A 27,755-nucleotide genomic window follows, 5' to 3' on the forward strand; every position below is an offset into this window, starting at 1 on the left:
TCATCGACTCGAAGGGACGCCCTCACTCACGCACGGCAATATCCGGACGCCGCTCGAAAGCTAGCAACGTCCGTGTGCTGATTGACGGTAGGCGGGGTTCAAAGTTTACTATCGAAGGTCAAAGTTATCACCGAAGGTCAAGGTTTACTTGCCGTAGTAAAGCGCCAGAATGGCTTGATCGCCGTGCGTAGGTCGGAGAGTAGCAGATAGCAGCTGCGTCCATGATGAGCGGGCTTGAGGTGAGGTGGTGTAAGATGAGAAGTGAGATGGTGTAGGATTGGATGGTCAGATATGACGGTGGAGTATCACCTCACACAACGCAAACAATCAGTTAAAGCTTGGAACGACTGATAGGAAGCCGCTGAGAGTGTAGGCCCCGACGAGTGCGATTCGAAGTCAAGATGCAGCCGCCGGCAAGGTCGGTGAATGCGCTTTTCTGATGATAATGTCCGAGAGGGCAAGCCAGTGGCAGCAGCACGCACGGCGTCATCGCGGCGAAGCACCGCGCGAGGGTTCATCCATCATCAGCAAATGCGCTGGACGTGCGGTCTGCGTGCGTCATATCAGGGCGATATCTCCTAGGTCAGGGCATCATTACTCAACGCGCAAAGGGCAGGGTTAATATGAGCCCTAAAGGCGCGCTGAACGCGCCCCTGCACACCCCATACCTCAATAGATGGCCGATTATCGTGTATGGGAAACCGTTTGTAGCCGTAAGTTCGTGTACCATGAACAGTCGATAGTACCCCTTATAGACGCTCCGCGGAGGTGAAGGGAGATCCTAGGGATGGACGGCAGGCCGCCGCAAAGGCTATGGGATCGGAGATGAAGGTATCACCTAGCGAGTTGGGGATGAGGGACTGAGGATGGCGCCTGTCGGGTCGGTGATGAAGGCTGGTGTTTGGTGAGTCGGTGGTGAGGCCTAGCGCATATTAGAGCGGCGATGAGGTGTGACGCCAGCGCGAGCGCGGTATGCGGAGACTAGAGACGCGCGGGTTAAGATACGTGGTCTGCGGCAACTTGAGAGAGGCGTATAACCTACCGCCGGCATCTTGTCTGACAGAGTACGGGATGGTGTCGTGATAGTCGGTCGCCGTCTTGCTGAGAGACCATGGGTGTAAGTTACGCATCGTTCTAGTCGAGAAATCGATGATCTAGTTCAGTAGTGATGTCCTAGGTCAGCAATTGGTGATCCAACGACTCGATGATCCAGCCGAGGCCTTCATAATCCCGCCACCGCAGTCATCGTCCTGCAGGAGCGTTTGTACAAGTTCATAGCGGTCTGCCAGCCAAACCTCGGGTGCGCGACGTCCAGCGACGTAGACGCATCAGTTCATTAGCGTGACGCATCGATGACAAATTCAACCGTGACAGGTCAGCTGCTGCGTCGGACTTACCGGCCGAAGGCTGCGGAGTTCGCCGGGCGGACTTCGCGCTGACCGTCAGCTGCTGTCTCAGCGGAAAAACGAGGGGCGAGCGCGCCCTGACTGACTGAGATAATCAGCCAAGGGGAAGGTGGCAGGCTGACCAACTTCCAGTCCAGCTGTCAGCAGCACCAGCACCCCCACAGCCAGTCGGAGAAAAGAGAGACCTTATGGCACAGCAGCAGACAACAGAGAAATAAATTCAGGACGCTTGGCGCGCGCGGTACCGCATAGATTATCCCATTTGTGGATTTGTGCCACCGCAGATCGCGATGGGCGTCGAGACATGAGCAAGACATCGCAGAAGAAACTCAAGCAACTGGGTACTGCACAGCATTGATTAAACGCGCGTGAACCATGCCTCCGCGCGCTCCTGTGGCGTGCTGCCGGAGGGCGAGGGCACGCCTGCACCTGCGCCCCAGAGGCCACCCCTGAGGCCAAAGCCGAGCGGCTGACCCAGCACATCGAAGGCGAACTCCGCGTCTTTGGGAGAAGACGTGGATGGCGAAGGCGTGCGCGAGGGTGCGTAGAGCGGACGAAGGGATACGTAGTGCGCGAGACAACACGAGAAGAAGAGGCACAGAAATCGTTAGTATCGTGACTTGGGCTAGGACGGCGCCACACGCACTTGCTAGGTCGGGGTCTTCATCCGTTCCACCCACCCAAAAGGGCTCGGACGCGTTTCCTGTCGGCTGTGCGGTGGCAGCGTCAGTACAGTAGCAAAGCCAGCTAGCGGAGCGGAGGGCGAGCAAGTAGGGCCCGCCGGCCATCAGAGCACCACGAAGACAGCGCGTGCGCCGAGCGGGAATAGCAAGGTGATTTCATGAAGAGGAAGGCGCGAACTAAAGCAGAAAGGTCCGAGAACCGAGAGCCGGGAACCGAGCGGGCGTGTTGATTAGGTTAAGTGCAAAACGTGTGCGCCACAAAGCCCGACGTGCGATCCAAGGAGAGAACGAGGCGCGTCGAAGATGTGGCAAGGGGGGCGACAAAGCAGAAAAAGCCGCGGAGCAGAGGGAATGCATGGCAAAGAAGGTAGCGAAGGGACGATGAGCGCTCGATGCTGCGCCGAGCACGGAGAAAGGGAAGGACAGTTTATGGGATCTGCGCGACGCTGGAGAGGACGAAGCGATCCTGGTACAAATCGAAGAATTCGAATCGCAAGAGCGTGTGGTAACGGGAACAATTCGAAGGAAATTCGAGAAGAAAAGATGACGCACCACGCTGTCGAGGATGGTCACATTGAAGATACCACCATCGTAGTGCGCCAGCTTGATGTGTGTAGACCATACGCGATCCCACCTGGCGAGCAAGGTGGGAACAGACGGGTCGATGACTCCAGGCAGCAAGACGTCTGCACTCTCGCGGAGTTTGCTGCAGTCAGAAGCCTCGATGCTTGCCGACACGAGAGCGTCCTTCGGGCGCCTATCCTGTAGAAGCGCCTGCGCATTATTTCCAGCGAAATTCGTTTGGGTGTCCTCTTGTTGAAGCGAAACCGCGTCTTTGGCACCCATCGAACAGAAGAGGAATCGACCGTAGCCAGGGTTGTCATACCGTCCGTCGAGTCCGGAGGGGAGCGTCGCATTCTCGGGGCGTGGCAGCAGCTTGGGCTTCTCCTCGCGCGCCTTCAGAAGTCTCGATTTCGCGCTGAGGTGTTACGTCGCGGTCAGAGGTGACAGGTCAATTACGACAAGATTGCAGAGCACGGGACCGTGCGATGAAAGTAGCGTGCGGGGAAAGCGCTCGTCAGGGAGATTCGAAGACAAGTTGGGAGACAGCAGACGCACCGACCACTCCAATCTATGGGCTGTAGACCCAGATGCGCGTCGACGATACGCCACTTGATCACCTCGTGCATTTGGGTTCCGTACGTGTCGTCGTTCACGAGGACAGCAAGGCCAAACTTCTCATTTGGGAAGCGTATGATCTGGGTGCGGTAGCCTGGAGCAGTGAACCGTTAAGTCCTCCATTCCTAGGCGTTAGAGCAGTCAAGCATACCAGGAACCGAGCCGCCGTGCTTCAAAAGGTCAGCAAGAAGCTGGCGAGGACTAGGAAATTCCGTATACCTCAATATATTCTGTGGCGCGCACGCATTAATTCAAGGCTATCCAGAAAAATCAGGGAAGACTCACCATGGCCGCGGTAAGTGCTCCGCATCTGCCCGCCGCCGTACACGACTGGGCCCAGTTCGGGATATGGCCTAACCCCGGAATAGCGTGAGGGGCCCGGTATAATAATCGCCGGGTCGATTTCGAGTGCGCGAGCGAATATCCAGGGTCATTGAGTTTGTTCGGTGGGTTTAGAGGAGGGTTCAGAGTGTGTAGTAAGGGTTGAGGACGCGGCGCGAGCATCGCGGGAAGTAATCCAGAGCGGTGGACATTGAGGCGATGCGATGAGCCATACAAGGACAGTAAACAGTAGTTAGTGGTGTTCATGACCTCCGAATGACGAGGACGTGTCACTCACGCAGCTCCAGTATCGACCGTGATGCCAGAGGCGACCTTACGGATGACATCGGCGGGGATAACCGACGCGTTAGTGCGTGGGTTCCTGCCCTCGAGGAGAAGCGCTGAGCACGAGTACGGTGGATGGAACGGTGAGGGCGGAGAATAGCATAGCGAGCGCGGTGACAGGCAGGCGCGATGAGGTGTGTGAACCTAACGGTGAGCAAACGGCAGCCCTCATTTACCGAGATCGAACCTTGAAGCCACGTCGCCTGGAGACCGTCAGATTGCAAGCGTACAGATGACCGCGAGGCGCCAGATTTGAACGTGGGAGGGCACGGATTCAGACGTGCGAAGTTCCAGAAAGGGACAAGGAATACGTCAGTATAGCATCGATAGCGGGCGTACGGGACCGGCGCACCATGTCTTTCGCGCTACTAATCACGCCCCCGGCGCCTGAGTTGACTGGGGGTGCGGCGTTAATTCCTTCGCGCTCAAAAGGTCATAGCAGTTAGGACCACTTACAGCCCCCTTCTTCGTCCGTGTCGATGAAGAATGGGTAGACGCGAGGCGTGCCTTTGGCGAAAATATCGCCGGTGTAGTTGACTTGGCGCGTGAACGCGTCGGCGAGGCGGCCAGACTTGATGGCCGCTCGGCTGGAGTAGGTCGTGTCGTTGAGGCCAAGTGGGTCAAAGATATGTTCCTTAACATAACGCGCGATAGGGGGGTGCGATGGCAGCACGAGAGATGGGAGGTAGGACAGAGCGCCATACATGACTACGGAACTCAGTTAGTACCAATGCGGTGGAAGAGAGACCACTGACTATTGTTGTATTGCCATGTCGTGCGGAACTCGGCAGACGGCTTGAGATGAGGAAGCTTACGGATCTGACCGCCGCCGCCTGGTCAAAACTTTCTGATCAACAGGGAGGACAGCGTTCTTACTAACGACGGAAGCGTCTCGTTCTTGGAGTATCCAAAATCATGACGCGGCAGCCCAGTCCTGTGTGACATCGCGTCGGTGATCGTGGTCTCCGCACTAGCGAAATGGTTGGCCATCTCCCACTCGGGAATGACCGATCTCAGCTTGGTGTTCCAGGTGAGAGGCGTCTCCAGCGACTTGTTGCTAATGAGAAGCCCGGCAGAAATGGCCGTGAAGAGCTTTATGAGTCACCATAAGTCAAGGATACTGGGGCACGGTAAGCGCTCAAGATACCTTCGAATTCGACGCGATGGCGAACAGCGTGCTCTCGTCGACCGCACTCCCATCGACCTTGGCGCGTCCGTACCCCTGCGTCTCAACTTGCCATTCCCCATTCTCTAGCTGCTGCACAAATGCGACCGCAACCCCGCCCGGGCTATTCCACTCGCTGATGGTGTCGAGGACGAACTGCTCGATGCTGCTGTCGAGAACACGTCCTGTGGAGGTCACATATGGTTTCTTCTCTTCCTTCGCTACTGGAAGCAAGGCTCCCAAGGCCGTAGACACGGCAAGAGAGACGAGGAGAGGGCGCAACATGGCCGTCGGTATCAAGAAGCGAGTCGGGCTTTATCGCGTGATTGCCATCGGCGTCGGCGTAATTGATATCTCTGTCTCTGCAGAGATATATCGCCATCAGGGCCGCTTCTGATACTCGCAGGCCCTCATTCAGGGCAAACAGCAGTCGAGTTCTGGGTAAAGGTCGAGGAGCGCAAAAGATCATTGGTTCGGAAATCGCCGGTCTACTTATTCCCACAGTCCGGATGGCGTGCGCATGCCAATGCGGTCGTAGTCTTTGACCCGGCCCGCCTCAAGAGACTCGTGGACGGGATCCATCCTGCCTTTGACATTGTATGGTCACACCTCACAACGAATATCTCCTTTTTGACGATAACCCTTTGGAAGATACCAGATTTTCGGGACTCAAGGCTACCTGCGCGCCGCGGCGGAAACCGATGGACAACTCTGCCATCAACCTATGCAACAGCTGCGACGCAACCTTCAGGATCCCTCGCCTGAGGTTCAGTGACGATGATATTCTCGAGCATCTACGCGCTATCCCAGGCACCTCTATACCTCTGTCGGGCGCTGCCGAAGAGATCCTCGCCGTTGAAGAGATTGTACGCGAGCTTCAAGAGGAAATAGACGGCGTGACGGGCCTACTCAAATGCCTCAACAGGAATATGGTGTATCTGCACACATACTTAACTCGTGTTCGGTCGACACGTGCTCCCGTGCATCGCCTCCCGAGCGAGATACTGAACGAGATATTCTGCTTCGTTATGGATGGGGACTACTCGCTGTACGACATGCAATCCACTCCTTCGACTCTTTCTCAGGTCTGCACGCGTTGGAGGGAGCGCATCAATTCGAATGCCGCTTACCGGGCGTCTATCGCATTACGGGCGCCTACGCTTTCTTCGCTCGACGATGATCCACACGTCGGCGAGTGTACTGGCAAACTGAAGGTTGCAATCTTGCACCTTGAGAAATCCGTGACGGCGCCTCTAACGCTGCGAATTGGACGCCACGCCGACCAGGAGAACGTCGTTCTGCTGATGTCGCAGGCGTATCGCTGGAAGGACTGTTCCATCCACAACGAGGAAGCCCTCGACTGGCTCTCTGATCCCGAGAACCAGCGCGAGCTGCGCAACTTGGAGTCGCTGAAAATCGGACTCAGGGGAGAATGGAAGCTCGACCTGGGCAAGATTGCTACCTTGCGCAGGTACACTGGACCCAAGATGGGTGTCGTGTTGCCATGGCAGCAGCTCACCTCGTTGACGCTCACCAGCCCGGTGAACGCATCGCAAATCCTTGCGTGCTTGCAGCAATGCACATCGCTCGTGTCGCTTGCCGCAGAAAAACTACGGTATCAGGACCCGGATGAGGCTTGGGTTGACATGGAGGTCAACCATCCGTGCCTCCGCCGCTTGCGGATTCGAGCGGAGGGAGGTCACTCACTAGATGAGGGCCCTCTCCTCAAGTGTTTGACAGTCCCGCAGCTATCCTCCATCGAGCTGCATGGCTGGCACTATGTCAAGCAGTGGAGTTGGGACGACGAGGACGTCGCGGCGTTCGGTAACTTCCTACGTCGAAACAGCGCTCACGTCCGGTCACTCTCCCTGTGCTACATTCAGTTGGAGCAGGAAGAGACTGAGATGCTGCTGCGCAGTCTCCCCGAGCTCGAACGCCTCGAGATGACTGACGTCGAAGCCGCCAAAGGCCCCGGAGAGCTTCTCACGCGGAGCGTTGTCAAAGGACTTCTGCTGGATGGTGGCGGCGCGAGACTAGTGCCGCGCCTCGCCCACATCAGCCTCACCTCCTACCGCGCATTGGAAATCGAATTCCTGTCGCTCGTAGCTGCATTGGCGGCCTACCGATCCGTTCGCCAGGAGGGGAGCCTCTGCTCCATCACGCTGTCCGGTGCAGTTATGCACTGTCCGACGGAGGCGGCGAAGGGTGTCCTTGGCTTGCTGGAAAAGCTGGTCAACTTGTTCATGCATCCCGCGACGTACGATCTAATCTCGTCGCCTGACACTTCCCTCCATGATTATATCTGACATCTTTTTCTATCTATCATGGTTCGCTTTAGTCGTCCTCTCGAATTGGGTTACACAGTAGATGGTTACATACAATGGGTGCTTTGACGTACAGTCATATTCCTGCCTTTCCACCACTGTAGCTTATCCCTTTCGTACGAGGGCTGCATGACCGGCAGACGCTCCGGAAGGCCGCGAGCTAGAGCTAATTCTCCTCATATGTACTCGCCTCTCGAAAGGAGCGCCTAAGTACTATACAGTATTAGTAGCATTGGCCGCACCGCAACATCGTCCGCGGGGCGTCGCGATCCCAAGAACTGTAGTGTTCTTGCTACAGAATACTCAAGCGTTTGATGGCATTCGAGTGCTTTTGCGTACCCTGATGCAAAGGAGAAGGAGCGGAGGCGTGCGTAAGCAGGCAAACACAATTAATACGGCAATCTCCGGCAGGCGTGGCTTGCGCGTGACAAGATCGCCGTCACGCCATAATTGTTCGGCTGTCACGCTTCGAAGGTCTTGACACCGGCCACCATCTGCTTCCCAAAGTCTCAATTCTACGCGAGCTCAGGACCCAGGATTGCTCCTCAATGTGAGTGCCTTATCTCGCTCTGTAGTATTATGGCGTTGACGAATCCACAGTTGTCTGATAGACGCGCGTTCGACTTAGACGCCACTTCCTGACAAATGAAATCTGGCGAAATGCAGTCTTCAACCATCACCCTCTGCGACAACTGTCACGCGAGCCTCTCCGTCAGCCGGAGATACAACGAAGATGTCCTAGAGCGTCTCCGTGGTCTCTCCGTCGACCCTTTGCCCGATATCGACAAGGAAGTCCTCAAGAACGAGCGCGCCGAACGCGATTTGCAAGAACAAGTCATCAGAACCGAGCGACTTCTTCGCGATCTCCTGCGCCAGCTTACAGCTACACAAGACTACCTCCGCCGCATCCGCTCCGTTGACTCTCCTGTCCATCGCCTGCCCTACGAGATCCTAGACGACATATTCGCCCTCGTGATCGCCGAGAGCGAGAACGCGTACTCCTTCCACGGGATGCACTCGATCACTACCCAACTCGCCCACGTCTGCACGCGCTGGCGGCAACGCGTCTTGTCGAGTGGGGCGCTCTGGGCATCTATCAGCATCCAGCGCGTCCACCTTCCCCCGCCAGTTACTCCATACGACAAGGAATACATGCGCAAACTGATCGACGCCGGTGTGCAGCGTCATCTTCGCAACTCGCAGGGCGCGCCCCTCCGCCTGCATGTCGGCAGCTTCGCGGAGCCCGAGCCCATCCGTTACCTCTTAGAGGCGGCGCCTCGGTGGCAGGAGGTATCGGCGGAGCACGAGGCGATGTTCGAGGCGCTGAACGACGCGAAGGTGCAGGGCAAGCTTGACAAGTTGCGCGCGTTGCAGCTTGTCAGGATCGGCCCCGCGCCGCTGCGTCTCAAGCTGGACGGTCTGTCTGCGCTGCGCGTGTACAACGGCCCGCATATAGGCGTCTCGCTGCCGTGGCAGCAGCTCACGTCGCTCACGCTGCCCAAGGTCCTACAGACGGCAGACCTGATTATGTGTCTGAAGCTCTGCCAGGCGCTGACCTTCCTCTCCGTCGAGAGGCAGGCGGCCACGCTTCCTCCTAATGTCACCATCGACACCGTGGTGCACCATCCGTGCCTTCGGGAGGTGCAGCTGCGCACCAAGAGCACGGTGCGGCCGGACGCCAGCCTTTTCACATACCTCAACGCGCCCCGGCTCTCCTCGGTCTCTTTCGGCGGCTTCCATGTCGGGCAGGCTTGGCGCGGGTGGGACGCGGCGCACGCTGAGGCGCTTAAGGAGTGCTTGAATCGCTCCGGCGCGCACTTGCGATCTCTATCCTTCATGTACGTCCACGTCGAGCCGCCGGTGCTCGAGGACCTGCTCGATGGTCTGCCTGAGCTCGACTTTCTCGAGATCAAGGACACGACAGACGCCGGGCTCGTGATGCCTGGCATTGACGCGCCCCCGCCCGCGACTCCTCTTACCCACAGCACCATCAAGGCGCTCCTTCCGCACGGCCCAGCCAACACGCTACGCGCGCCCCGCCTTGCGCATTTGGCGCTGACGGTCGTAGAGAAGCAGCCGTTCGGGAAGGAAATTCGCTCGGCGCTGCATAACGTAGTCGAGCGGCGGTCCATTCGTCGTGGAGGAAGTCTGCTCGCCCTTTCGCTGTCGTCGACGCTGAACCTCGAGTCTGCGGTCACGGCAGATGAGGTGATGGCTTTCTTGCCGACCGTCGAAGACCTGGTCGACGCGTATACCGCAAATCGCCGTTTCCCGCCGCGCGTGCCAGTGAAAAAGCCTTCGTACGAAAAGCTCAAGTAATGTTGACCAGATACTCGCCCAGAAGTGTAATACACGCGGAGAAATGCAACTGTAGCATAGCATGCTCTTCTATCTCAATACTCTGCTGGCCGAGCGTGACAACTGAGTGTGACCCGATTCGCGAGCGAGGTCTTCCTGTACAGCCACATAATTTCTCTCTTCCTTCCTGCCACCATCTTTCTCAGATATCTTGCTTCTCGTAGCTAACATCCGGCGGTACTCTCGACTCGGACTTAGGGCCGACGTCTGGGAACTTCCTTTGAGTTCGCTGCCGAATATCGGTCGGTGGCTGCACTCAGATGCGCATATATCCACCTGCAATGGTGCTGACTGGCACGCGTAGCTCTTGCTCTCGGATTTCTCATTCGTTCGCGTCTTTCAGGCCATGCTACTAGTCGTTTCATCCGCTCGGCCTCCAGAATTGGCTGATTAGTGACAAATATAGGTAAGCGCCTTGTTCCTTACCACCATGTTCTTTCCTCAGTCAGCGTATGCCCTAGTGACTGCTTTCTCTTCACCTGCTCAATCCCTTCCCTTCCCTCCTCCCCCTTGCTCAGCTGCTGTGTGGCTCCTTGAATTGAGGTCATCCAGAAGGGAAGCTCGGCTTCACCCAATTATATTCATCCATCAAGATGCCTCTGCGCTCGAGACGGTAATCCCGGTGTCAAATCCAGCTGAAAGAAGGACTCAGAATAGCAATGGCCTCTAGGACAATTACACACCCCGAGACTGTTGCTCTAGTAAAGTCATCATCACTCGTACAATAGCTCCGGTCGAAGGTGAGCAATGATTTTATACCGTTTGCCTCTCGCCTCCTTTGACTATGCTACCCCCTTTCCCTGTAGCCTCACCTCATTCTCCTCCATCTCGCATCTCTCTTACCGCCTTCGGGTTTTCGCATCTTCCCGTTGTTGTGGGCTGTTTCGGGCGGTGTCAAGAAGGTAAGCCGCATCGTCCACGCTCAGACCTTCAGGTCATGTTGAACCCTCTCTTCCCTGTTTGACACAGCTTTACAGGAGCCTTCGCGTCTTTCCTCCACAAGTACGCGATCCACCTACGATGCAAAGGCGGTCAGCCATACAGCTATGGGTGGTGGTAGGCGCAGCTCACGTGGCTCCACATGTTTCGCCGCCGCTGCTGTGCGATCTCGGACAACTTCCTCTGCTCGGCTATACCACTCCCCTTCCTCCGTTGATGATCTCCTCAACTTCTTGCTCCCAAGGCGGTCCAGGGAGACCGCGCCCTGAAGGTTCTCAAGGACGCGCCCGACCGAAACTTCCACTTTCGACGCGTCTCAGGCACCGCTCACGCGCGCTCGGCGATCACCGTGCACACCTTGGAGAGCCTGCGGTCACTTGTAAGTCACCACGATGAGTGTCAGACCTGTACCCATATAACTCTGTACTCCCCAGCGCGTCTCCTTCACTTTCATCCCTCAGCCCATGCGCGGACGCTCGACATAAGGTCCCAGCTTGAACGACACGCCCACTGATCCATCCCCCTTCCCGACGCGCAGTCATGGTTCACCTTGGAATCAAGGACAAGATCCTCTCCCAGCCCCCGAGCTTTGCGAAGAAGAAGCAGTATGAACAGCAGGAAGTTCTGGGCACGGGCAGCTTTGGCAAAGTAGTGGTGCGTGGACTACATTGCAGGCGTTATACGAATGCTCACGATCGGTACAGAGAGCGATATGGTATGTCCCACCTGAGCAGGTCGGGCTCGCCGAGCGCGGCGCTGCAGCCGACCCCAACCCCTCCCCCGGCCCCCCTCGCCCCTCGACCCTCACCCCCGACTCTGCATCCTCTCCCGCGGCGATCAAGGCGCACAGCGTCATGACGAAGGAGGTCGCGCTCAAGATCATTCCCAAGAAGAAGGTCAAGGGCAACGAAGCGAGCGTCTGGGGCGAGATGGAGGTCCTCAAGGGCCTGGATCACCCGAACATCGTGCGCGCGCTGCCCGTCCTGCCGAGCGATCGACACACTGACACCCTCCCCCAGGTCAAGTTCTACGAGTGGTTTGAGTCGAGGACGAAGTACTACCTCTCTTTCGAGCTCGCGGTTGGCGGCGAGCTGTTTGAGCGGATCCTGCAGAAGGGGAAGTTCACGGAAAAGGACGCCGTGAGCGTCGTGAGGTGCGCCATCTCGTCCGCAGCACGGGCGCTTGTTCCCGTCGCTAACGCGCGCACCGTCGCAGGTCCATCTTATCGGGTGTCGCGTATCTGCACGACCATGATATCGTCCATCGCGACCTCAAGTGCGCATCCATTCCCATCCCTCTCCCGTCTCTACTCACAGCTTCACAGGCCGGAGAACATCCTTTACCGCACCCGGGCACCCGACAGCGACATCGTCATCGCAGACTTCGGGATGTGCGTAACAACTCCAATAGTGCCCTTCTGCGGAGGTGCTGACGCCTGGCATGCAGAGCTAAACATCTCCACTCGCCCGAGGAGCAGTTAACCTCTCTAGCGGGCAGTTTAGGCTATGTCGCCCCGGAGGTGCTCACCCACCAAGGTCACAGCAAAGCGGTCGACATGTGGTCGACTGGCATCATCACCTATGTCCTTCTCTGTGGCTACTCCCCCTTCCGCTCCGAAGATGCCCAAACTCTGCTGAAAGAGACCTCCGAGGCCAAGATCGAGTTCCATGATCGGTACTGGAAGAACGTCTCACAAGACGGTGCGTCTATCTGTCTGTACTCCCTTCTTCTGGTGCTCATCGCCTTCCAGCGAAGGACTTCATCAGGCATCTCCTGAATCCGAATCCCAAGCTGCGCCCAACAGCGGTCGAAGCGCTGCACGATAAGGTGCGCATTGTCATGACGTCATCCTAGTATCCTGTACCCTCTGACCGACCCTTCCAGTGGCTGACCGGCCTGCAACCCGACGCCGAGCACGACCTGTCCGAGGGCCTCCGCGCGCACTTCAACCCGCGCAAGCGCTGGAAGAGCGCCATGAGCAGCGTGCGCGCGCTTCGTCGCCTAAACTCCGGCGCATCGAGCAAGTCCGCGAGCAGCGGCGGCTGGCGTGGCGACGACCTCGACAGCGATAGCGACGAGGAGCCAAGGCTAGGTGGTCCGGCGAATGAGGAGAACTCGGACGCGCTGGACAGGATACACGAGGACCACGCAACGGTGGCGGTGATGACGCCGGAGGAGACGGACCATGAGGTCGAGTTGCAGAGGGCGAGGTTGGGCGGGGCGGCGGGGGATGCGACTGCGATACCGAGCAACCCAGCGCCACCGTCCCCTGCAGAGGAGTCAGCGCCTGCACCGCAAGCCGCACCGCCGCTGACGGACAAGACCTCGTCGCACTCCCGGAAAGCGTCGACCGTGAGCTTCAAAGATGGGCGGGAGACGCCCTTGGCCATGCCGGGCACATTCTACGACGACGATACTCCAGCGCAGAACCAGAACCACGACGAGGGCGGGCACTTGTCGTGGGTGGAGATGTTCAAGCGACTGCACTTTGGGGGCGGTCATAAATAGTATTGGCTGGTGCTTTTGGACGTTTGTGTGTCTGGCCTTCTTTTCTTGTTCGCGCCAGGCTTTCCTTCTGCCCGCTCGATTATACCTATGCAACCTCTTTGCCCCTTTGACGGCGCTTTCTTTCCTCAACCGCGCCTCTTCTCCCTTTTGTACATTCGACTGCACCCGCTACTCTCGTCTGCACTCACTTCGGTTTTCACATCTCAAAATCGGACTCTGCACACTCTGTTCTAGCTATCTATCGCGGAAGGTATGCCGCATATTCGCCTGGTAAGATGCCTTGTTAGCGCTGCTTTTTCCCCTTCTACTCTCGCCCTGCGCTTCTCTTTTCGCTTTTACCCTGCGTGCCCCTTTTCGCTTTCGGACTGCATCTCCCCTTCCGCTTTCCTTCTTCATTCTTTTAACGCCTATTCTGCCTCGTTCGGCTGGGTACATGGGATGGACTGATAGAACAATTGTACTTGCAATCTACCTCTGGCTCACTTCACGATGCGGTGACTCCAAATGCCAGGCATCGCAGCGAGGGATGATGGTCTAATCCATGGCGGCACCGCCGTCGACGGATATCTACGAGAAGTTAGGACTAGACTGGGAGAGCTATCCTCGACGTACAGTTTGTCCTGGAATAAAGGTTAGCGAATGTACGGCGATGAACAGACGGAAGTCTACCTGTGATATAGCTAGTATCCTCCTTTGCTAGGAAGGAGACCAGGTTGGCGACATCTTCCGGCGTGCCGTGTCGACGCATGGGGACTTGGTTGGCCCACTAGTCGCGAGGGAGGGTCAGCATGCAGACACAAGCAAACATGAGATGGATATGATATAGAGCGCGAGATACACGAAGCTATGCACCTTCACTAGGGTATGTCCACCGACGACGTCCATGCCTGACGCGGTGACTATGGCAGTTGAGTGCGGCCCCTCTAGCTGAGCACATTGAGAGCGTACCCATCGCGGTCTCCATCATCCCTATACAATATAGTTCAGGAACTTAGCGACCGGCAGGAATTGGCGGTACACACCCGGTGCGTACGCGTTGACAGTGATACCGTGAGGGCCAAGGTTGAGCGCTGCGATGCGGTCAGGTGCGTACATGATCTTGGAATATGGTAGGAGCATACCTGTACACGAGGTTAGACCCCGAACGGCGTACTTGGTGGCTACATAGGACGTTTGGCCGGTCGCGGCTGTTTGCAGATACATTAGACTGAGAAGGCAGCGAGGCGTCGAGGTGAGGACTTACGTCGCTTCCCTGAATGCGAGGAAGCGCCAATGATACGCCCTTGTCTATGGCCCTTCTCAATCATCTTGCGCCCTGCGTACTGATAGCAGAGGAAGCATCCTGTTATGTTCACATTTGAGACGCGGTTGAAGTCCGCGACCGACTCTGTGTACGAGTGAGCGCCAGCGGATAGAGCCTGCTCGACGATGGACACCTTCGAGAAATGGCGCGGGTATCAAGATTCCTGCATTTGCGACCATCTGGCGAAAGTGCAGATGGGGGTGGGGGTGAGCATGTCTTCAGAGACCCCCGCAGTCACCACGCACCACATCGAAGCCGCCAAGCGCATCCGCCGTACCATCGATCATGGCCTTCACATCGCTCTCCTGCGTGACGTCTCCGGGGAAGACAGCAGAGCGCACCCCATGCTGCTCAACGAGACTCGCGACCTCCTTGAGCGCATCGGCCTTCGATGCGATGTCGTTGAGGCTGACGTGCAAGCCGTCTTTGGCGAGACGCAGCGCGATGGCTTTCCCGAGGCCCTGGGATGCACCGGTGACCAGAGCGACGCGGCGAGGATCGGACATGATAGAGTGAGCCAGAGTTCAGGCGGGAGGAAGACGGAGTCTCTTCCTGAGAAGGCCAAGGCCCTTAGCTTTTGAAGGACCGGAAGATGCACACGTCAAGATTCCGGCTCGGGGGCCGCACTTGACTTGTGAAGGAAGGAGGTAGCGAGACCGTATATAGGAGATTGCATTTTATCGATGAGGGTCAGTAGATCAGTGAAAAGCCAGGGAGAAACTTTTCAGACGAGGAGATCCCTGAAATCATTGTTAATCAAGCAACAATGACCTTCGAAGGGTCATGCGCTGCGCAGCGTTCGCTAAGCGGCTGCTGGGGAAATCGGTAAGCTGACATAACTGTATAGAGAAATCCAGTCATCACGCTTTGAAAGCGAAATGAGCGATATCATGCCTTGCGCAAGCGATGAACATTCATGATGGCTGCTGAGAGCAAGGGGCGTGCGAGCAAGTTACGGATTTTACCGGAAGAAATCGTGATTAACACGTGACAAAATGTTGGACTTTGACGAACTAACAACACAGCCGTAGCATTACAGCCATAGTCTGTTCAAACTCAGTGTAAAGGCTAGCTGAGTCCCAAGTGCTCCCTGAGTACCGTCCTCGCAAAATCTTCCACGGTGCCGACCGTTACGCCGAGCGCTTCAAGGCGCTTGTCGGGTACGTTAATCTTGGGGACCAGTCGAACTCGGTTGTTGCATCGTACTGGACGTGTTATAAGCATTTTGGCGTATTTTTCAACTTGAATCAGAAATCCCCTTTTAGCGATACTCACCAGCTCATCCATCGCGGGATCGCCCGTCTTTGCCAGACGCCTGACTTCTACGGGTTTTTCGAGGCCTGTACGATATCAAATTGTTATTTTGACTATGAGTGCACCCCTTCCTGAGTATCCGCCAACGGAGAGCTCGACCCACGCACCTCTGGCCAATCCTTGGGCGAACTCCTCCGTCGTTGCCCTCTGGCTGCCGAGCACAAACATCTTCCTGTCGATCTCGTCTAGCCGCGTCTGATACTGGGTGAAGAGCGCCACCACTGCGCGTCCCATATCGCGTCCAACCCAGGTCTGGATGATAACGCATCCTTTGGGCTCGTGGGTGTTGAGGACGTAGCCGGTGTCGGTCTTCTCAAAGGGGCAGTCGAGGAATCTGAGGGGTGATGTATGGATGAGGACCGCTAGAAAAATGGTACGATAGGGAAGGGAAAAAGACACGCACCCTCGGGTTATGTTCTCCATAAACGACCCTGGAGATATCGAGGCGCAAGGTATTGGGGATGTCTCTAAATACTTCTGAACGGAAGCCTTGTCTGGAGGGTCCAATCAGTGAAGGTCTAGCAAAGAAAGAGCGCGTCACTGACCTTCGAATTCAGACACCTTCGTATACTTTCCATGCGACACATCTCGTAGTCTTGGGAGGGTGCTAGGAGAGAGATATCGTCATGGCTTTACATAGCAAACGAGCTCATATTTGCGCACCTGAAGACGATGAACTTGACGCCAGCGCTCTCGCACGCCTCGACCACGTTGATGCCTTGGGTCTGCTCTGCAACCTCTTCATTCCAGCACAGCGTGACCTTCGGATTGCAAAATTGTTAATCTTGTTCCGCGGGTATACCGAGCAATAAGGATGCAAGAGCCTGGGAGGTGGTGCGAACACTGTGATGGTCACGGTGCAGTTCGTGGCGGCGGCGGCGAGGAGGGTGTTGCCCTCAGCGTCCCTCGTGAACGTCATTTCGTTATCGGGAAGCACGATGGTGGACCGGAAGGCTTTGAGGCTGCCGACTCACCAGAAATACACACTCCGCGCCCGTCACCGCCCTCTGAATCGCCTCCCTGTCATCGAACTTGGCCTCCACGACCTCACAACCTCTATCTACTAGCGCTCTAGCGGCGTCCGATCTCGCATCCGTCGTGACAGCGCGCGGGGTGAAGGTGCCGTCAGCGAGAAGCGCATTGACAACAGAGCTGCCTGAAAGATGATATGTGAGTCGGTCGTGTAGAGTTGCAGAGGGAAGAGCCCTCTACTCACCTTGCAAACCTGTAGCCACGAATACGGTAGCGATACGCGTCATGTTCATATGTAGTATAGTCGTCGGTGAGGATGGAAGGGTAGAAGAGACAGTATCCCCTCGTGCGACTTCCCGCCTTGGCTTTATACGAGCGATAGACGTAACAGTTTAGCACCTCTCGGCAGTCGGCGTCATCCAGAGGCCGTCTCGCGCTCGTCACCTTGTCCACTTCGCCGAGAAGATAGACCGGATATGCATTCCGGCAGTCAGGAGGGTGGTAAATAAGCATATAGACGTACTAGCCGGAGCATCAACTAATCGACGAGCAGGTCGACGTAGGTCACCTGGAGCACCATGTAAGGGCTGCCGACGATCTTCGCTCGTCTTCTGCGTGTCGCTCATAGCTCGTGACGCGGGTCAGGCATTCATCGTAGACGCAGGGCATGTAGCATCCGCTGGGATCTCGCCACGGGAGCAGTCGGGATCGATTTCTTCTCAAGGTGAGAGTACGCGTATGCTCGCGATGATGACGGCTGAAGGCAAGCAGACGCGCCAGCTGGTACGGCAGTTGCCGGAAGTTGTGATCACCACGTGAAGAGAATGTTCAACTCCTGAATTTTAGCTACCTTGAAGGGGTACGGACATTGGGTCCAGAGCACGTATACATCTATGAAGGTACATTGGATACGCCGAGAAATTCTACATATCTTTTACATATTCAATAGACCGTATTTGCACCAGGATATATTAGCGAATTTTGTACCAACCGCCCATAGAGAACAATGGGATTCGCGTGCAAAGTGCGTCGATATATATCGGTGCAAATACGGTCTAATCAAGACAATTGCCGCGCACCTTTCGAGTTCGCCTCTCCGCAAATCTGCCGCCGCTGTCTCCCGCTCGACTGTTCCACGCGTCATGTCCAGGCGCAATCCTCATCCTATCACCATCGCATATCGGGACTCCTTGAAAAAATATCAACAGCCTGTGAACTGCGCGGTCCGAAGTCGAGCTCCTGGGTCCCTCTCGCGTCATCTGCACTCAATGGCCCCCTTCATCACACCATCAGCGGGCTTTATGTCGGGCGGGAGCGCCGGGAGCGCGTTCCCCCTCTCCCCTGTCGAATCCTTCTCTTGACTTGCTCGCCGTCGAGCTCATAGATAACCTTCCGCGAGCCTTGCCATGCCCAATCCTCGTCCTCGTCGCGTTCTCGTCATCGGTGGCGGCGTCGCTGGTCTGGTGACTCTGCGGAACCTAATCAAGCTCGGTGAACAGAAGGGGCACTTCGATCGCATTGAGCTCGTCGAGCGCCGCGATGATGTTGGAGGTGTATGGTACGCGCTGCTTTCTGCCCATTTCGCTCATCCCCACTGTCCCCCATACGTCGATCTCGCCTTCCTGACTCCGATCATCTATCTTATCGTCCCCCTAACACATCTCTGGCCGCGCCTATCATCGACGCGTGCCCCCTTCCTCCACTGTGTTCACCATTCCTTTGCATGCTCACTCACACGCTACCAGGTACCTCGACAACCCACCTCCCAACTCCACCACCCCTCGCTGGCCATCCCCCGCCTACCCAGGCCTGATCGGCAACGTCCTCCCCGAGTACCTCTCCTACTCCGACTACCCTCCCTTCCCCACCCCACCCGGCCACCCTGAGCAGCCCTTCCCCACCCTCCAAGAGACCTACGAATACCTCAAAGGCTTCGCCAACTCCCTCTCGCCCGGCCGCATCCGCCTCAACACCGAGGTCGTGCGCGTCGTCGAGAAGGAGGGGCCCGTGCAGAGCAAGGACGGCGGGAACGGGTGGACTGTGGTGCTGCGGGACTGGAATGAGGGTGGGAAGGAGAAGGAGGAGGAGTGGGACGCGATCGTGAGCGCGGTGGGGTACTATGATACCCCTGTGTGGCCGGACGTGCCCGGGCTGGATAAGGTGCGGGAGGCGGGGCTGGCGGAGCACGCGAAGACGTATCGGGGGCCGCAGGGGCTGGAGGGGAAGGTGAGCCGTGCCTGTCAAGTATCGAGAGTGGGCGTGCTCATTCCTCTACCAGCGCATTCTCGTGATCGGCAATGCGAACTCGTCGAACGACATCGCCGCGCACGCCGCCCCGATCGCGCAGACACCCGTCTACCGCAGTATCCGGCGGCCCGCGCTGTTCAACTTCCCCAGCCTGCCCGATTCGAGAATCAAGGACGTCGCGCCCGTGCGGGAATACGAACTGGTTGAAGGCGATGGTGGAGCGAAGAAGGTGAGTAACCGACTGCTTCCCCCTCCACTCCCTCGACGCTGATAACACCTCCCAGGTCCGCACCACCCTCACCGACGGCACCGTCATCGACGACATCGACGCCGTCCGCCTCGGCACCGGCTACCGCCCCTTCCCCGACTTCATCCACGTCCGTGCGCACCCCGCAGCCATCCCCTCCACCATCGCCGCCCCCGCCTCTCTCATGTCCCCACCCCCCTCCCCGCACCGCATCCCCGCGCTCCACCGGCACATCCTGTACTCCCCGAACCCCTCCCTCGCGTTCAACGGCTCCGCGATGTCGCACACGCCGTTCACGATCGCGGACATCACAAGCGCGTGGACCGCGCTGGCGTGGACGGGCGAGATCGCGTACCCGGAGAGCGTGAAGGAGCGGTTGAGGTCGGAGCAGGAGCGGCTGCAGTGGATCGAGCAGGCGCGCGCGAAGGAGGCGGCGGAGGCGCTGGTGAAGGCGGCGCACGTTGGCGAGGCGGAGGTCAATGGCGCCACCACCAACGGGACCACCACGAACGGCACGAACACAAAGACCACTCTAAACAGCGATGGCACCATGCCTGGCGCCGCGGCCAAGGACGCCACGACCGCCTGGACCTCCGGCCCCTCCGACGGGCTCACCTACAACGTCTTCGGCGGCTACGAGCAGGAGTACGCTGCGGGCATCCGCGCGGACATCGTCAAGGCGCGCCCCGAGCTGCATAGGGTGCTCCCGGAGTGGGACGACGAGCGGACGAGGCAGCGCGAGGCGATGTACGCGCTGAAGTACCAGTCGCTGGAATGGGCGCGGAACAAGCGGGAGGCGGAGGCGAGGGCGAAGCAGGAAGCAGGAACGACGGCGTAGAAGTAGGCGAGAGCAACATGATAACAAACGGCCTTGGCAGTTGTGGCGATGGCGTTGACTGCGTCTCGGGCATGCTCTTGACTATCACCTACTGTCTATTTCGTTCATAAGCGCCGGTATCCATGTTTGTGGCTGCCACTCACTTGTCTATAGGGACGTTCAAAGTTGAAACCGAAACCGACGGTTGCGGTTCGGCCCCAGGTCCGAGGACCCGGAGGAGGGTCGCGTGCGCTCACGTGTGGACCTACAAGCATATATACCCTTTTTATAGGACCCCCCGTACACCTTCCCCCTTACATTCCGCACCTCTCAAAAAACAACCGAATCCTTGTAAGTTATAGCACTATCTTACTGTACCATAATTTACTCCGCAATTTGTCGTAGGTACAAGACGCGGTATACAATCGTATTATCCCCCGTGCGCTCACGTGTTGCGCGTGGTGATGACGTGTACGTTGATCTTCGCATGCACCAGCCTTCGCCATGCCTGCAACGCGGTACATACAGGCGGTATGTGTAGATGTGAGCGCCTCAAGCACCAGAAATACTATAGCTACTTGCTCGACAGATCACTCATGCGACTGAACGAGTAGGACGAGCGCATCCGGCCCTCGGTAAGAGTGAGGACAGTGTAAGCGCAATTCATACCGTTTCATTGTAATAAAGTTAGTAAGGGGACGTACACAAGTTTTGAGAAGTGCTACATGCGGATGCGCACCGTCAGTAGGATACAGCCCGCCGTACTCAGAGCGAACCGTAAATACAACGCCACGCGAAGCAGGCAGCCCCCTTCGGAATGTGCCGCGAGGCCTCGGACCTGGGGCCGAACCGCAACCGTCGGTTTCGGTTTCAACTTTGAATGTCCCTTATGTCATGATTGCCTCCGTCAAGTGCATGTTGAACAGAAACTGTCAAGTTGACAGGATCTTGACGTCGAGTTCAGTCCTGGGAACTTGACAAGTTCAACCTGAACGCTTTTGTTCTCTGCGCTCATCGTGGTTTATTCACAACATCACGAGGCCCGCGTGCCACTATCGCCAGGTTGCCGCCTCGTGTCCGGACATCGAGCATGTCAACACTCGCGTTCTCCGCCCGCGCCCTGGCGCGCAGAAACACCATCTCCCACGACCGCGCTCCCCCTCAGGAATCCTCAGACCCAAGCACCGTGTTGTACACCGAGGCGCGCGATTTGCACCAGAAGCTATTCTTGGACTCCCTCTTCAGCGCGTCGTACACGCGCAAGCTCGCCGAGTGCCGCTGGCGGGACTCAGCATCGGAGACAGCGACGCAGACCTCGCAGGCGGGCTCGGACGACGAGAGCGAGGCGTCGAGACCGCGGAGGACGCGGCGGAGACGGGCGCGGACCGGTGCGTTGACGCGTGCATGTGCTCAGGGAACGTGTGAACTGACGGCGCGTTGGTCAGGCGACGGGGGGCCCGCTTCTTCTCGTACGACGACGACAAGCCCTACACCCAAGACGACAGCAGCTTCACCAGCCATGGCTCGCCATACGTGGATCTCGCTCTGGTTCCTCATCACCGCGCCGGTGAGTGGCGTCGCCACATAGAACGACAACATGCTCATGTTCCCTCTTCAGATCGTCCTATGGGACTCAGGATACCTATTCCTCCGGTGAGCGTGACTTTCAGTGCAGGTCGCGCACGGTGGCTAATAGGGGCATTGCAGACCGCGCTCTATGCTTGTAAGTGCGCCACACTGATCGGCGGGCTGGGCGCTAAGCGCTTATGCAGGGCGGTGACCTACATTGGATCTGGAGCCCGTACGAAATATACCAAGAGGTGCGTCGCCACACCATATCGTCTGTACGGATGCTCATCATGCTACAGATCGACTGGGTTTACGGAGTCAGAGCCCTTGAAGATGGCGATGGTGCGTGCCAAACCCCTTACCCTCTAGCTCCATCCTAACTCCTCTCCCAGGCTTCCCCAACGCCCAAGCCTTCCTCAACGTCATCGAAACCGTCCTCAACCTCATGTATCTCTACCTCGCACACATCTCCGACTCTCCCAAGGCCCCCCTCATCGGCTTTGCCGCTGCCGCCATGACGTTGTGGAAGACCGTGCTGTACGGGCTCCAGGAGTTCTTCTGCTCTGGCGCGGGGTGCATGACGGCGCATAATAAGTGGCTGGATATGGTGGTGTTCTATTATTTGTGAGTGGGCATGTGCTCGTAGGACGGCGGGATGGGATCGCTGACGGAAACTTCGTTCGTGTTTTCCCCATTCTACGCTCGACCTATAGACCGAATGGGTACGTTTGCGCTCCTCACTCTGCACTGGTCCGTGGGACTAAATAGCGACTTTCGTATAGATTCTGGCTCGTCTTCCCGAGCGTCATCGTATATACCCTGGGCAAGGACATAGCCCACTCGTTGTGGGCAGCGTCCCGCTTGAGCGATGGCGGGCGCGCGGGTGGGAGGAAGGGAGCGAAGGTCGAATGAAGGAAGTGAGGTCTCTTGTGGTCGCGTCCTATGGCGCGCGATATGTCGTGCTATAGGCGCGAGGCGGAGGATATGGTGAGTGCCGCTTCACTGGCTCTGCTCTCTGTCCGCTCCGCTTCCCATGCGATCTATTCATGTCAGTGTACAGATGCTGATTCTCCTTGCCACAGAACTCGCGAAGGCAAAATCTCATGCGAAAAGTGAACGCTATCGGTATATGTGGAATGCATGCTCGCTGTAACTGTTATGTTTTGTACGCTCGTGCTATGTACTTGCTTTGGATTGGAGGCCGGAGTGGCGAGTTGCTGTTGGGCAGACGTGATATGTGGGAGGTCAGGTGAGTGGCAAGTGCGAGCCTCGAGGGGCGGGGGACGGCTAACGGTGCGTGGCGAAATCATGGCACGCGAGGCCTGAAATGCCAACGCAGGGGCAGGTGGGTTATTGTGCACGGTGAGGTGCCGTGCTGGAGCGAAGAAAGTGGCTCTCGAGGCAGAGGCCACGGAGAGGACGACGATGGAACGAGTGGCGAATGTGTGGCGGGTGTGACGGCTGGCGTGGTGGCAAAAGTCGAAGTTGCGTTGGGCGCGTGAGGCGATCCAGGACCACCTGCCAGGTGACGGCTACAGGTATTCTCGCGCGTATCGTGAGCGGGGACACCGTACACCGGCGCATGCCAGCAAGACGCAAAGGAGAGACTGCTTGGCCAGAAACTTGTATCCGGGAAGTGGCGAACGCATCGCAGGAGGGAGACTAACAACGATATCCAGAAGTTCTTGGAAGAGAGGTGTACCTCTCGCTGGATGTTACGCGACGTAAGATGAAAAGTACCGACAGCGACCACTGACAAATCGAGTATCCTGCCTTGTCTTTGGCGACCAAAGGGGATACCCCTCCACCTTCCTCTAAGCCACGATAATGGAACACGCCAGCTCCACGCTGTACCGCGAACTTCTACTGTGCGCCGGGCACAATCTAGAGCGCCGGTACGATGGAGAACATCGCCGAGCCAATGAGACCGCAAAAACCTTTCACCGCGCCATTATCCTTTTCACCGTAAAGACCTCCCAAAGGATTGGGTTGCGTGCCAAAGGGATGCCCATAACAGGAAGGTGCGAGCCTCGAGGGCCGTGAGATTTCTTCCGCGCTGATTTTGTGCGGCGAGTTCCGGGCGGCGCGCTTCCTCTTGTACTTCTTCAGCTCCGCCTACGCTGATTTGCCATTCTTCCTGATCCAGGAGCACGCTGACTTTCCTGATTGGTATGGTTCCTCGGCAATGTCCCCTCGGTCAAGGCGTGGGCGTTGAGCTCTCGAAGTTTCATTTCGGCGATCCACGAGGAGTCTCTCGGTATTTTCCGCTGCGGCGTCCCTCGATGATCTGCTTGTTCATTTGCTTTTGGAGAGGTGCTTCTTGTTTTCTGCCAATAGGCACCACTTGCACTTGGACTCGGCGCCCACAAAGCTCTTGCAAATTGCGGGGCAGTCGACGCTATATAAGGCCCAGCTATTGCGTCTAAGGCCCTCAGTCTTCATCGTCGTCCAATTTCCCTCCTTTGCTTTCGCCACCATTGACGACAACAATGGGTCGCCAAACGCCACCCAAGCCCAATGCTACGAAATCCCAAAAACAGGCAAAATCACCCAAGCTTAAGATACGGCAAACGCCCAACGCGTTCTTCCTCTTCCGCACCGATTTAGTGGCCGAAATCAAGCGGAAGAAGGTTGACATTCCGCGTCAGTCCGATGTCAGCAGGCTTGCTGGTACGTTATTAATGCACCGGTCCCCGTCAGCGTTGTTCACTCGTCGCTAAAGGCTTTTTGTGGGCAGAGGATATATCCCATGATGAGAAATCGTACTACGAGGACGAAGCCGCCGCACTCAGAGAGAAAGCTCTCCAGGAAGAGCAAGCTCGCCAGGAAGAACAAGTTCGTCAGGAGGCAGATCGCAAGCGACTTTTCAAAAGGAGACGCAACGGTGCGTGACTTGCACTGCGGATGGTCAAAATGGGTTTCTGAGTACTTGGCAGAACGGTGTTTCAGCAACACTGATAGCGAGGAAAATAGTGACGAATCAGAGGATAGCGCGGAGGATGAGTCACGACTAGCTTCGAATGCACGCACCGTCAAACGCCGAAAAGTTCTACCTAAAAGAGAACCCTTGCCACCGCCTCCTACCTCTTCTCGGAAACGCAAGGCTAAACGGCCAGCGCACCCTGCGTCAGGTCATACCTCTGCGCCGTCTCGCAAGCATACTCCGCATCCCGGCGACGTGCAATCAGCACTAACAGCGGAACTTTCATCATCGGCACCCAAGAAACCACCGGTTGATCTATCGTTCGTGCCTACTGTAGTCGATTTCCTTGCAAAGCTCCGCGCTCAGGGCACAAACGACGGCGCGGACGCCAATCCGTCGCTCGAAGATGATCACCCTGTCAAGCCCCATCAGGCTCAGTCAATGCCATCATCGCCTGCATATAGACCGAACGAGATCCCACCGTCAGGCGAGGACGCCACGTCGTCGGGCTTCTCAGATTCCGCATGGGACTCGATGCTACGCACTCTCCACAACAACGAGGACGCCTTAAATGAAGCCACTGACGACGCCGATCTATTCGAGGATAATTACTCTGTCGTACCTCGACATCCTCTATCTGACCTCGACGTAGCAAGTCATTACGACGTGCAGCCCGCGTCGTCTGTATCGGCAATGCCGCAGAGATCGCCTCAGTACGAAGACGGTGGGACGGCGCCCTCGGGCGTGGGGGCAACATCGTGCCTCCCATTCTCCAAATGCATCCCGAGCACGCATGCACACGTCAACGACTCAGGCGCCTTGGACGCAGCCGAAGAGGCCGAGACCGCCTCGGATGGCACCATCTACGACCAGGTCAACGACTGGTACCAGAAGAGTCATGCGGCGGACCCTTGCTGCAGTGGCACGGACTATGGCGTAGCAGCAGACAACAACTTCGATCTTCAGGAGCTTAGCTGGTTGCGCTCCCAGGGCCCTTCGACAATGCCGGTGGAATGCTCTCATGCTTCCGACGATCTGCCCTCGATGGGCGTGTCGCCTCTCCTAGAGGAGCATGCACAAGCGCCGGTGGGCGGCGGTGCGGCGGTTGCGGATTCCTCTTCACTTCTAGACCTCTTTCCTCTCCCTGAAAGTACCAGCTTCTCACAAGCTGTCCAAGAGTGGCGTCTTGCATCGTCGTAACCTCTGCATTCATCTCGTGTCATCTCTTCTCTTTCACCTTGATCTTCATCTTGATTTTCAGCCTGATCCGGACGCTCACTCTAGAACTCTATTTCTGATTGTCGTACCCTATTGTACCTTGTAGTCACCTGTATACCCATTTCCCCTGTCTTGACAATGCATAATCATTTAGCGGACGATTGCTCACACTGCGTCACCTGAATTGACGCACGTTTGCGCACCACGACATGAGTATCGATGCAGTCAAGGCATGTGAATTGGGATCCTTCCTAGTCCATATGCCACCCGCCGTCGATGGATATCTGCATCTCACAAGATCAGAAACCTGACGACATAAAGCTGGACAATACTCACCGTCTGCCCCGTCATATAGCTCGCCTCCTTGCTTGCGAGGTATGACACCAGATTGGCGATGTCTTCCGGCTGGCCAATACGCTTGACGGGCACGGAGTTGGCCATCTACGAGACAGCGATGAGAATCGGGGCTGATAAACACTGTAAAGTGTCGCACGCCTTCCATCGTGAACCCACTTCGACCAGTCGCCAATGAGACGCGAGCTAGGAAGGTATTGGTGTGGCTCAGAGAGATGATTTGCGAACGGCTCTCACTCATTTCCGTATCAATTCCACCTGCGTTCGTTGTCATTCCCAAATCCGTTGAAAGGGTCAAAGAATCGTACCTGGAGCGTACGCGTTCACAGTGATCCCATGCGGACCAAGTTCATGAGCTGCGAGGATAAGTCAACGTTAGACCGCCCAGCAAATGATCCAATTGAGACCTACCGGCGCTCTGCGTGATCCCTCGGATGGCAAACTTGCTAGCGGAGTATGCCGCGGTGTTCGTGTAGCCTGTTCATGTGCGATGATCAGCCGTGCAGACCATTGCCTTCATGTCGTATTCCGAGCGTGTACCCGTTTGAGGGTGTTCTCTTACCGTGTTTGCCACATATTGAGCAAGCTGCAATGAGGCGGCCTTCGTGATGCCCTTGCGCCAGAATCTGGCGCGCGGCATGCTTGAAGGCGAGGAAGACGCTGCGCGCGTTCACGGCCATTTGTAGGTCGAAGCCCTCGCTTGTCTCTATAGGTGACTATCTCAGTTACAAGTAAGATAGGGCCAATGACATTAGAGACTTACCTTCCAACAACGACCTCGGGATGGAAATACCCGCGTTCGCGACTATCTGGTCCGCAAGAGGCGCCAATAAATGGCAAAGCAACGAGTCCCGCGAGACTTACCACGTGAAACCCACCCAACACCTCCGCCGCGCCGTCAACCATGTTCTTTACGTCCTCTTCGACAGACACGTCGCCGGTAAACACTGCCGCGCGCCCGCCGCCCGAGTTGATCAGCTTAGCTACATCTTCCAATGCCTCCCGCTTTGCCGGAAGGTCCGAGAGTGCGATGGCGAAGCCGTCAGAGTTCAGGCGCAAGGCAATGGCTTTGCCGATGCCTTGGGCCGCGCCGGTGACGAGGGCGACGCGGGCGGAGGTCATGATGTAAGTTTAGGAGGGAAGGAAGCAAGGGAGAGCCCGAGACGCTGGGAGGGAGGAGGAAGGAGGAAGGGGTAAAGAGGTTGAGTGGGTTATAAGCATGGTCGCATCATCGATAACGTTAGTATTCGACACGCTGCTGATACCGATGGTGATGGGAGTGAATGCTCCGGGAGGTACCTTGTGTGACTAGGAACACAAAGGCTTGAGCATTCCTCGTAGCCCACATATTCGCGTCAGTCGTGCCCTTATACGCAAGACAAACATTCGAACATCATCAACATTATTACTTGGGGGAGAGTGAGCGAGCCATAGGTCTCGGCGGTCAGAACGCAGGGAAAAGCAGTAAAGCAGTTGGACATGGCATTGACCGAGCACATATCCAGGAGACCTGCGCAGCGGTACTTTCTCAGCAGCACATCAGCACAGAGAGTACAGAGGGAT

The 27,755-nt window shown here is 57.0% G+C and overlaps 9 protein-coding genes across 9 annotated transcripts; 5 read left to right on the forward strand and 4 right to left on the reverse strand.

The window, feature by feature from the left end:
* Window positions 1–922: 922 nt before the first annotated feature.
* On the reverse strand, window positions 923–5,384 carry SCHCODRAFT_02517456 (beta-lactamase/transpeptidase-like protein; the record flags this gene model as incomplete). Its single annotated transcript, XM_003026834.2, has 14 exons — window positions 923–981; window positions 1,043–1,101; window positions 1,398–1,487; window positions 1,881–2,116; window positions 2,642–3,068; window positions 3,209–3,362; window positions 3,420–3,438; window positions 3,488–3,498; window positions 3,554–3,621; window positions 3,888–3,990; window positions 4,391–4,642; window positions 4,690–4,753; window positions 4,811–5,026; window positions 5,082–5,384. 14 exons carry the CDS (start codon window positions 5,382–5,384, stop codon window positions 923–925), a joined length of 2,061 nt encoding a protein of 686 aa, XP_003026880.1.
* A 416-nt stretch (window positions 5,385–5,800) lies between these two features.
* On the forward strand, window positions 5,801–9,742 carry SCHCODRAFT_02672590 (uncharacterized protein; the record flags this gene model as incomplete). The annotated part of the gene is made up of 4 exons (XM_003026932.1): window positions 5,801–7,356; window positions 7,750–7,790; window positions 7,898–7,973; window positions 8,140–9,742. The coding sequence occupies 4 exons, from the start codon at window positions 5,801–5,803 to the stop codon at window positions 9,740–9,742; spliced, it is 3,276 nt and encodes a 1,091-aa protein (XP_003026978.1).
* A 1,383-nt stretch (window positions 9,743–11,125) lies between these two features.
* SCHCODRAFT_02096358 (Pkinase-domain-containing protein) lies at window positions 11,126–13,354 on the forward strand. The gene is made up of 8 exons (XM_050341774.1): window positions 11,126–11,371; window positions 11,425–11,685; window positions 11,740–11,873; window positions 11,936–11,995; window positions 12,045–12,110; window positions 12,167–12,420; window positions 12,471–12,547; window positions 12,605–13,354. The coding sequence occupies exons 1-8, from the start codon at window positions 11,261–11,263 to the stop codon at window positions 13,226–13,228; spliced, it is 1,587 nt and encodes a 528-aa protein (XP_050197591.1). The 5' UTR covers window positions 11,126–11,260; the 3' UTR covers window positions 13,229–13,354.
* Window positions 13,355–13,762: 408 nt separating this feature from the next.
* Window positions 13,763–15,037, reverse strand: SCHCODRAFT_02672592 (NAD(P)-binding protein; the record flags this gene model as incomplete). Its single annotated transcript, XM_050346649.1, has 7 exons — window positions 13,763–13,795; window positions 13,884–13,994; window positions 14,081–14,115; window positions 14,177–14,197; window positions 14,251–14,415; window positions 14,472–14,664; window positions 14,777–15,037. 7 exons carry the CDS (start codon window positions 15,035–15,037, stop codon window positions 13,763–13,765), a joined length of 819 nt encoding a protein of 272 aa, XP_050197592.1.
* A 450-nt stretch (window positions 15,038–15,487) lies between these two features.
* On the reverse strand, window positions 15,488–17,176 carry SCHCODRAFT_02641553 (NAD(P)-binding protein). Its single transcript, XM_003026832.2, has 8 exons — window positions 17,062–17,176; window positions 16,820–17,001; window positions 16,509–16,606; window positions 16,391–16,452; window positions 16,249–16,339; window positions 15,953–16,179; window positions 15,807–15,871; window positions 15,488–15,736 (listed from the first exon to the last, which is right to left on the reverse strand). Exons 1-8 carry the CDS (start codon window positions 17,102–17,104, stop codon window positions 15,662–15,664), a joined length of 843 nt encoding a protein of 280 aa, XP_003026878.2. The 5' UTR covers window positions 17,105–17,176; the 3' UTR covers window positions 15,488–15,661.
* A 669-nt stretch (window positions 17,177–17,845) lies between these two features.
* Window positions 17,846–20,615, forward strand: SCHCODRAFT_02591516 (FAD/NAD(P)-binding domain-containing protein). The gene is made up of 5 exons (XM_003026930.2): window positions 17,846–18,375; window positions 18,563–19,043; window positions 19,096–19,293; window positions 19,349–19,713; window positions 19,852–20,615. Exons 1-5 carry the CDS (start codon window positions 18,224–18,226, stop codon window positions 20,147–20,149), a joined length of 1,494 nt encoding a protein of 497 aa, XP_003026976.1. The 5' UTR covers window positions 17,846–18,223; the 3' UTR covers window positions 20,150–20,615.
* A 451-nt stretch (window positions 20,616–21,066) lies between these two features.
* Window positions 21,067–22,896, forward strand: SCHCODRAFT_02641559 (uncharacterized protein). Its single transcript, XM_003026929.2, has 10 exons — window positions 21,067–21,516; window positions 21,574–21,695; window positions 21,747–21,781; window positions 21,836–21,851; window positions 21,901–21,948; window positions 21,997–22,039; window positions 22,090–22,321; window positions 22,411–22,419; window positions 22,480–22,684; window positions 22,780–22,896. The coding sequence occupies exons 1-9, from the start codon at window positions 21,219–21,221 to the stop codon at window positions 22,607–22,609; spliced, it is 933 nt and encodes a 310-aa protein (XP_003026975.1). The 5' UTR covers window positions 21,067–21,218; the 3' UTR covers window positions 22,610–22,684; window positions 22,780–22,896.
* A 1,290-nt stretch (window positions 22,897–24,186) lies between these two features.
* SCHCODRAFT_02517509 (uncharacterized protein) lies at window positions 24,187–25,820 on the forward strand (the record flags this gene model as incomplete). The annotated part of the gene is made up of 3 exons (XM_003026928.2): window positions 24,187–24,367; window positions 24,435–24,581; window positions 24,634–25,820. 3 exons carry the CDS (start codon window positions 24,187–24,189, stop codon window positions 25,818–25,820), a joined length of 1,515 nt encoding a protein of 504 aa, XP_003026974.1.
* Window positions 25,821–25,926: 106 nt separating this feature from the next.
* On the reverse strand, window positions 25,927–27,360 carry SCHCODRAFT_02641563 (NAD(P)-binding protein). Its single transcript, XM_050346211.1, has 10 exons — window positions 27,057–27,360; window positions 26,956–27,001; window positions 26,755–26,898; window positions 26,604–26,669; window positions 26,501–26,548; window positions 26,430–26,450; window positions 26,332–26,378; window positions 26,175–26,279; window positions 26,032–26,122; window positions 25,927–25,969 (listed from the first exon to the last, which is right to left on the reverse strand). The coding sequence occupies exons 1-9, from the start codon at window positions 27,312–27,314 to the stop codon at window positions 26,090–26,092; spliced, it is 768 nt and encodes a 255-aa protein (XP_050197593.1). The 5' UTR covers window positions 27,315–27,360; the 3' UTR covers window positions 25,927–25,969; window positions 26,032–26,089.
* Window positions 27,361–27,755: the final 395 nt, after the last annotated feature.

This window comes from Schizophyllum commune, assembly GCF_000143185.2.
Source record: "Schizophyllum commune H4-8 unplaced genomic scaffold SCHCOscaffold_13, whole genome shotgun sequence".
Classification (NCBI taxonomy): Eukaryota; Fungi; Basidiomycota; class Agaricomycetes; order Agaricales; family Schizophyllaceae; genus Schizophyllum; species Schizophyllum commune.

Coding starts and splice junctions, on each gene's coding strand:
- SCHCODRAFT_02641553 (XM_003026832.2), bottom strand. CDS start 17,104: ATGACGCGTATCGCTACCGTATTCGTGGCTACAGGTTTGCAAG. Junction 16,453..16,508: donor GTCAAGTTCATCGTCTTCAG/GTGCGCAAATAT, acceptor TCTCTCTCCTAG/CACCCTCCCAAGACTACGAG. Junction 15,872..15,952: donor CGCCCAAGGATTGGCCAGAG/GTGCGTGGGTCG, acceptor GATATCGTACAG/GCCTCGAAAAACCCGTAGAA.
- SCHCODRAFT_02641563 (XM_050346211.1), bottom strand. CDS start 27,314: ATGACCTCCGCCCGCGTCGCCCTCGTCACCGGCGCGGCCCAAGGCATC. Junction 26,670..26,754: donor CTCAATATGTGGCAAACACG/GTAAGAGAACAC, acceptor GCACATGAACAG/GCTACACGAACACCGCGGCA. Junction 26,379..26,429: donor TGGAATTGATACGGAAATGA/GTGAGAGCCGTT, acceptor ATACCTTCCTAG/CTCGCGTCTCATTGGCGACT.
- SCHCODRAFT_02591516 (XM_003026930.2), top strand. CDS start 18,224: ATGCCCAATCCTCGTCCTCGTCGCGTTCTCGTCATCGGTGGCGGCGTC. Junction 19,044..19,095: donor CGCAGGGGCTGGAGGGGAAG/GTGAGCCGTGCC, acceptor TTCCTCTACCAG/CGCATTCTCGTGATCGGCAA. Junction 19,714..19,851: donor TCGGAGCAGGAGCGGCTGCA/GTGGATCGAGCA, acceptor CACTCTAAACAG/CGATGGCACCATGCCTGGCG.
- SCHCODRAFT_02096358 (XM_050341774.1), top strand. CDS start 11,261: ATGGTTCACCTTGGAATCAAGGACAAGATCCTCTCCCAGCCCCCGAGC. Junction 12,111..12,166: donor GTCATCGCAGACTTCGGGAT/GTGCGTAACAAC, acceptor CCTGGCATGCAG/AGCTAAACATCTCCACTCGC. Junction 12,548..12,604: donor TCGAAGCGCTGCACGATAAG/GTGCGCATTGTC, acceptor CGACCCTTCCAG/TGGCTGACCGGCCTGCAACC.
- SCHCODRAFT_02641559 (XM_003026929.2), top strand. CDS start 21,219: ATGTCAACACTCGCGTTCTCCGCCCGCGCCCTGGCGCGCAGAAACACC. Junction 21,517..21,573: donor GCGGAGACGGGCGCGGACCG/GTGCGTTGACGC, acceptor CGCGTTGGTCAG/GCGACGGGGGGCCCGCTTCT. Junction 22,040..22,089: donor AGCCCTTGAAGATGGCGATG/GTGCGTGCCAAA, acceptor CTCCTCTCCCAG/GCTTCCCCAACGCCCAAGCC.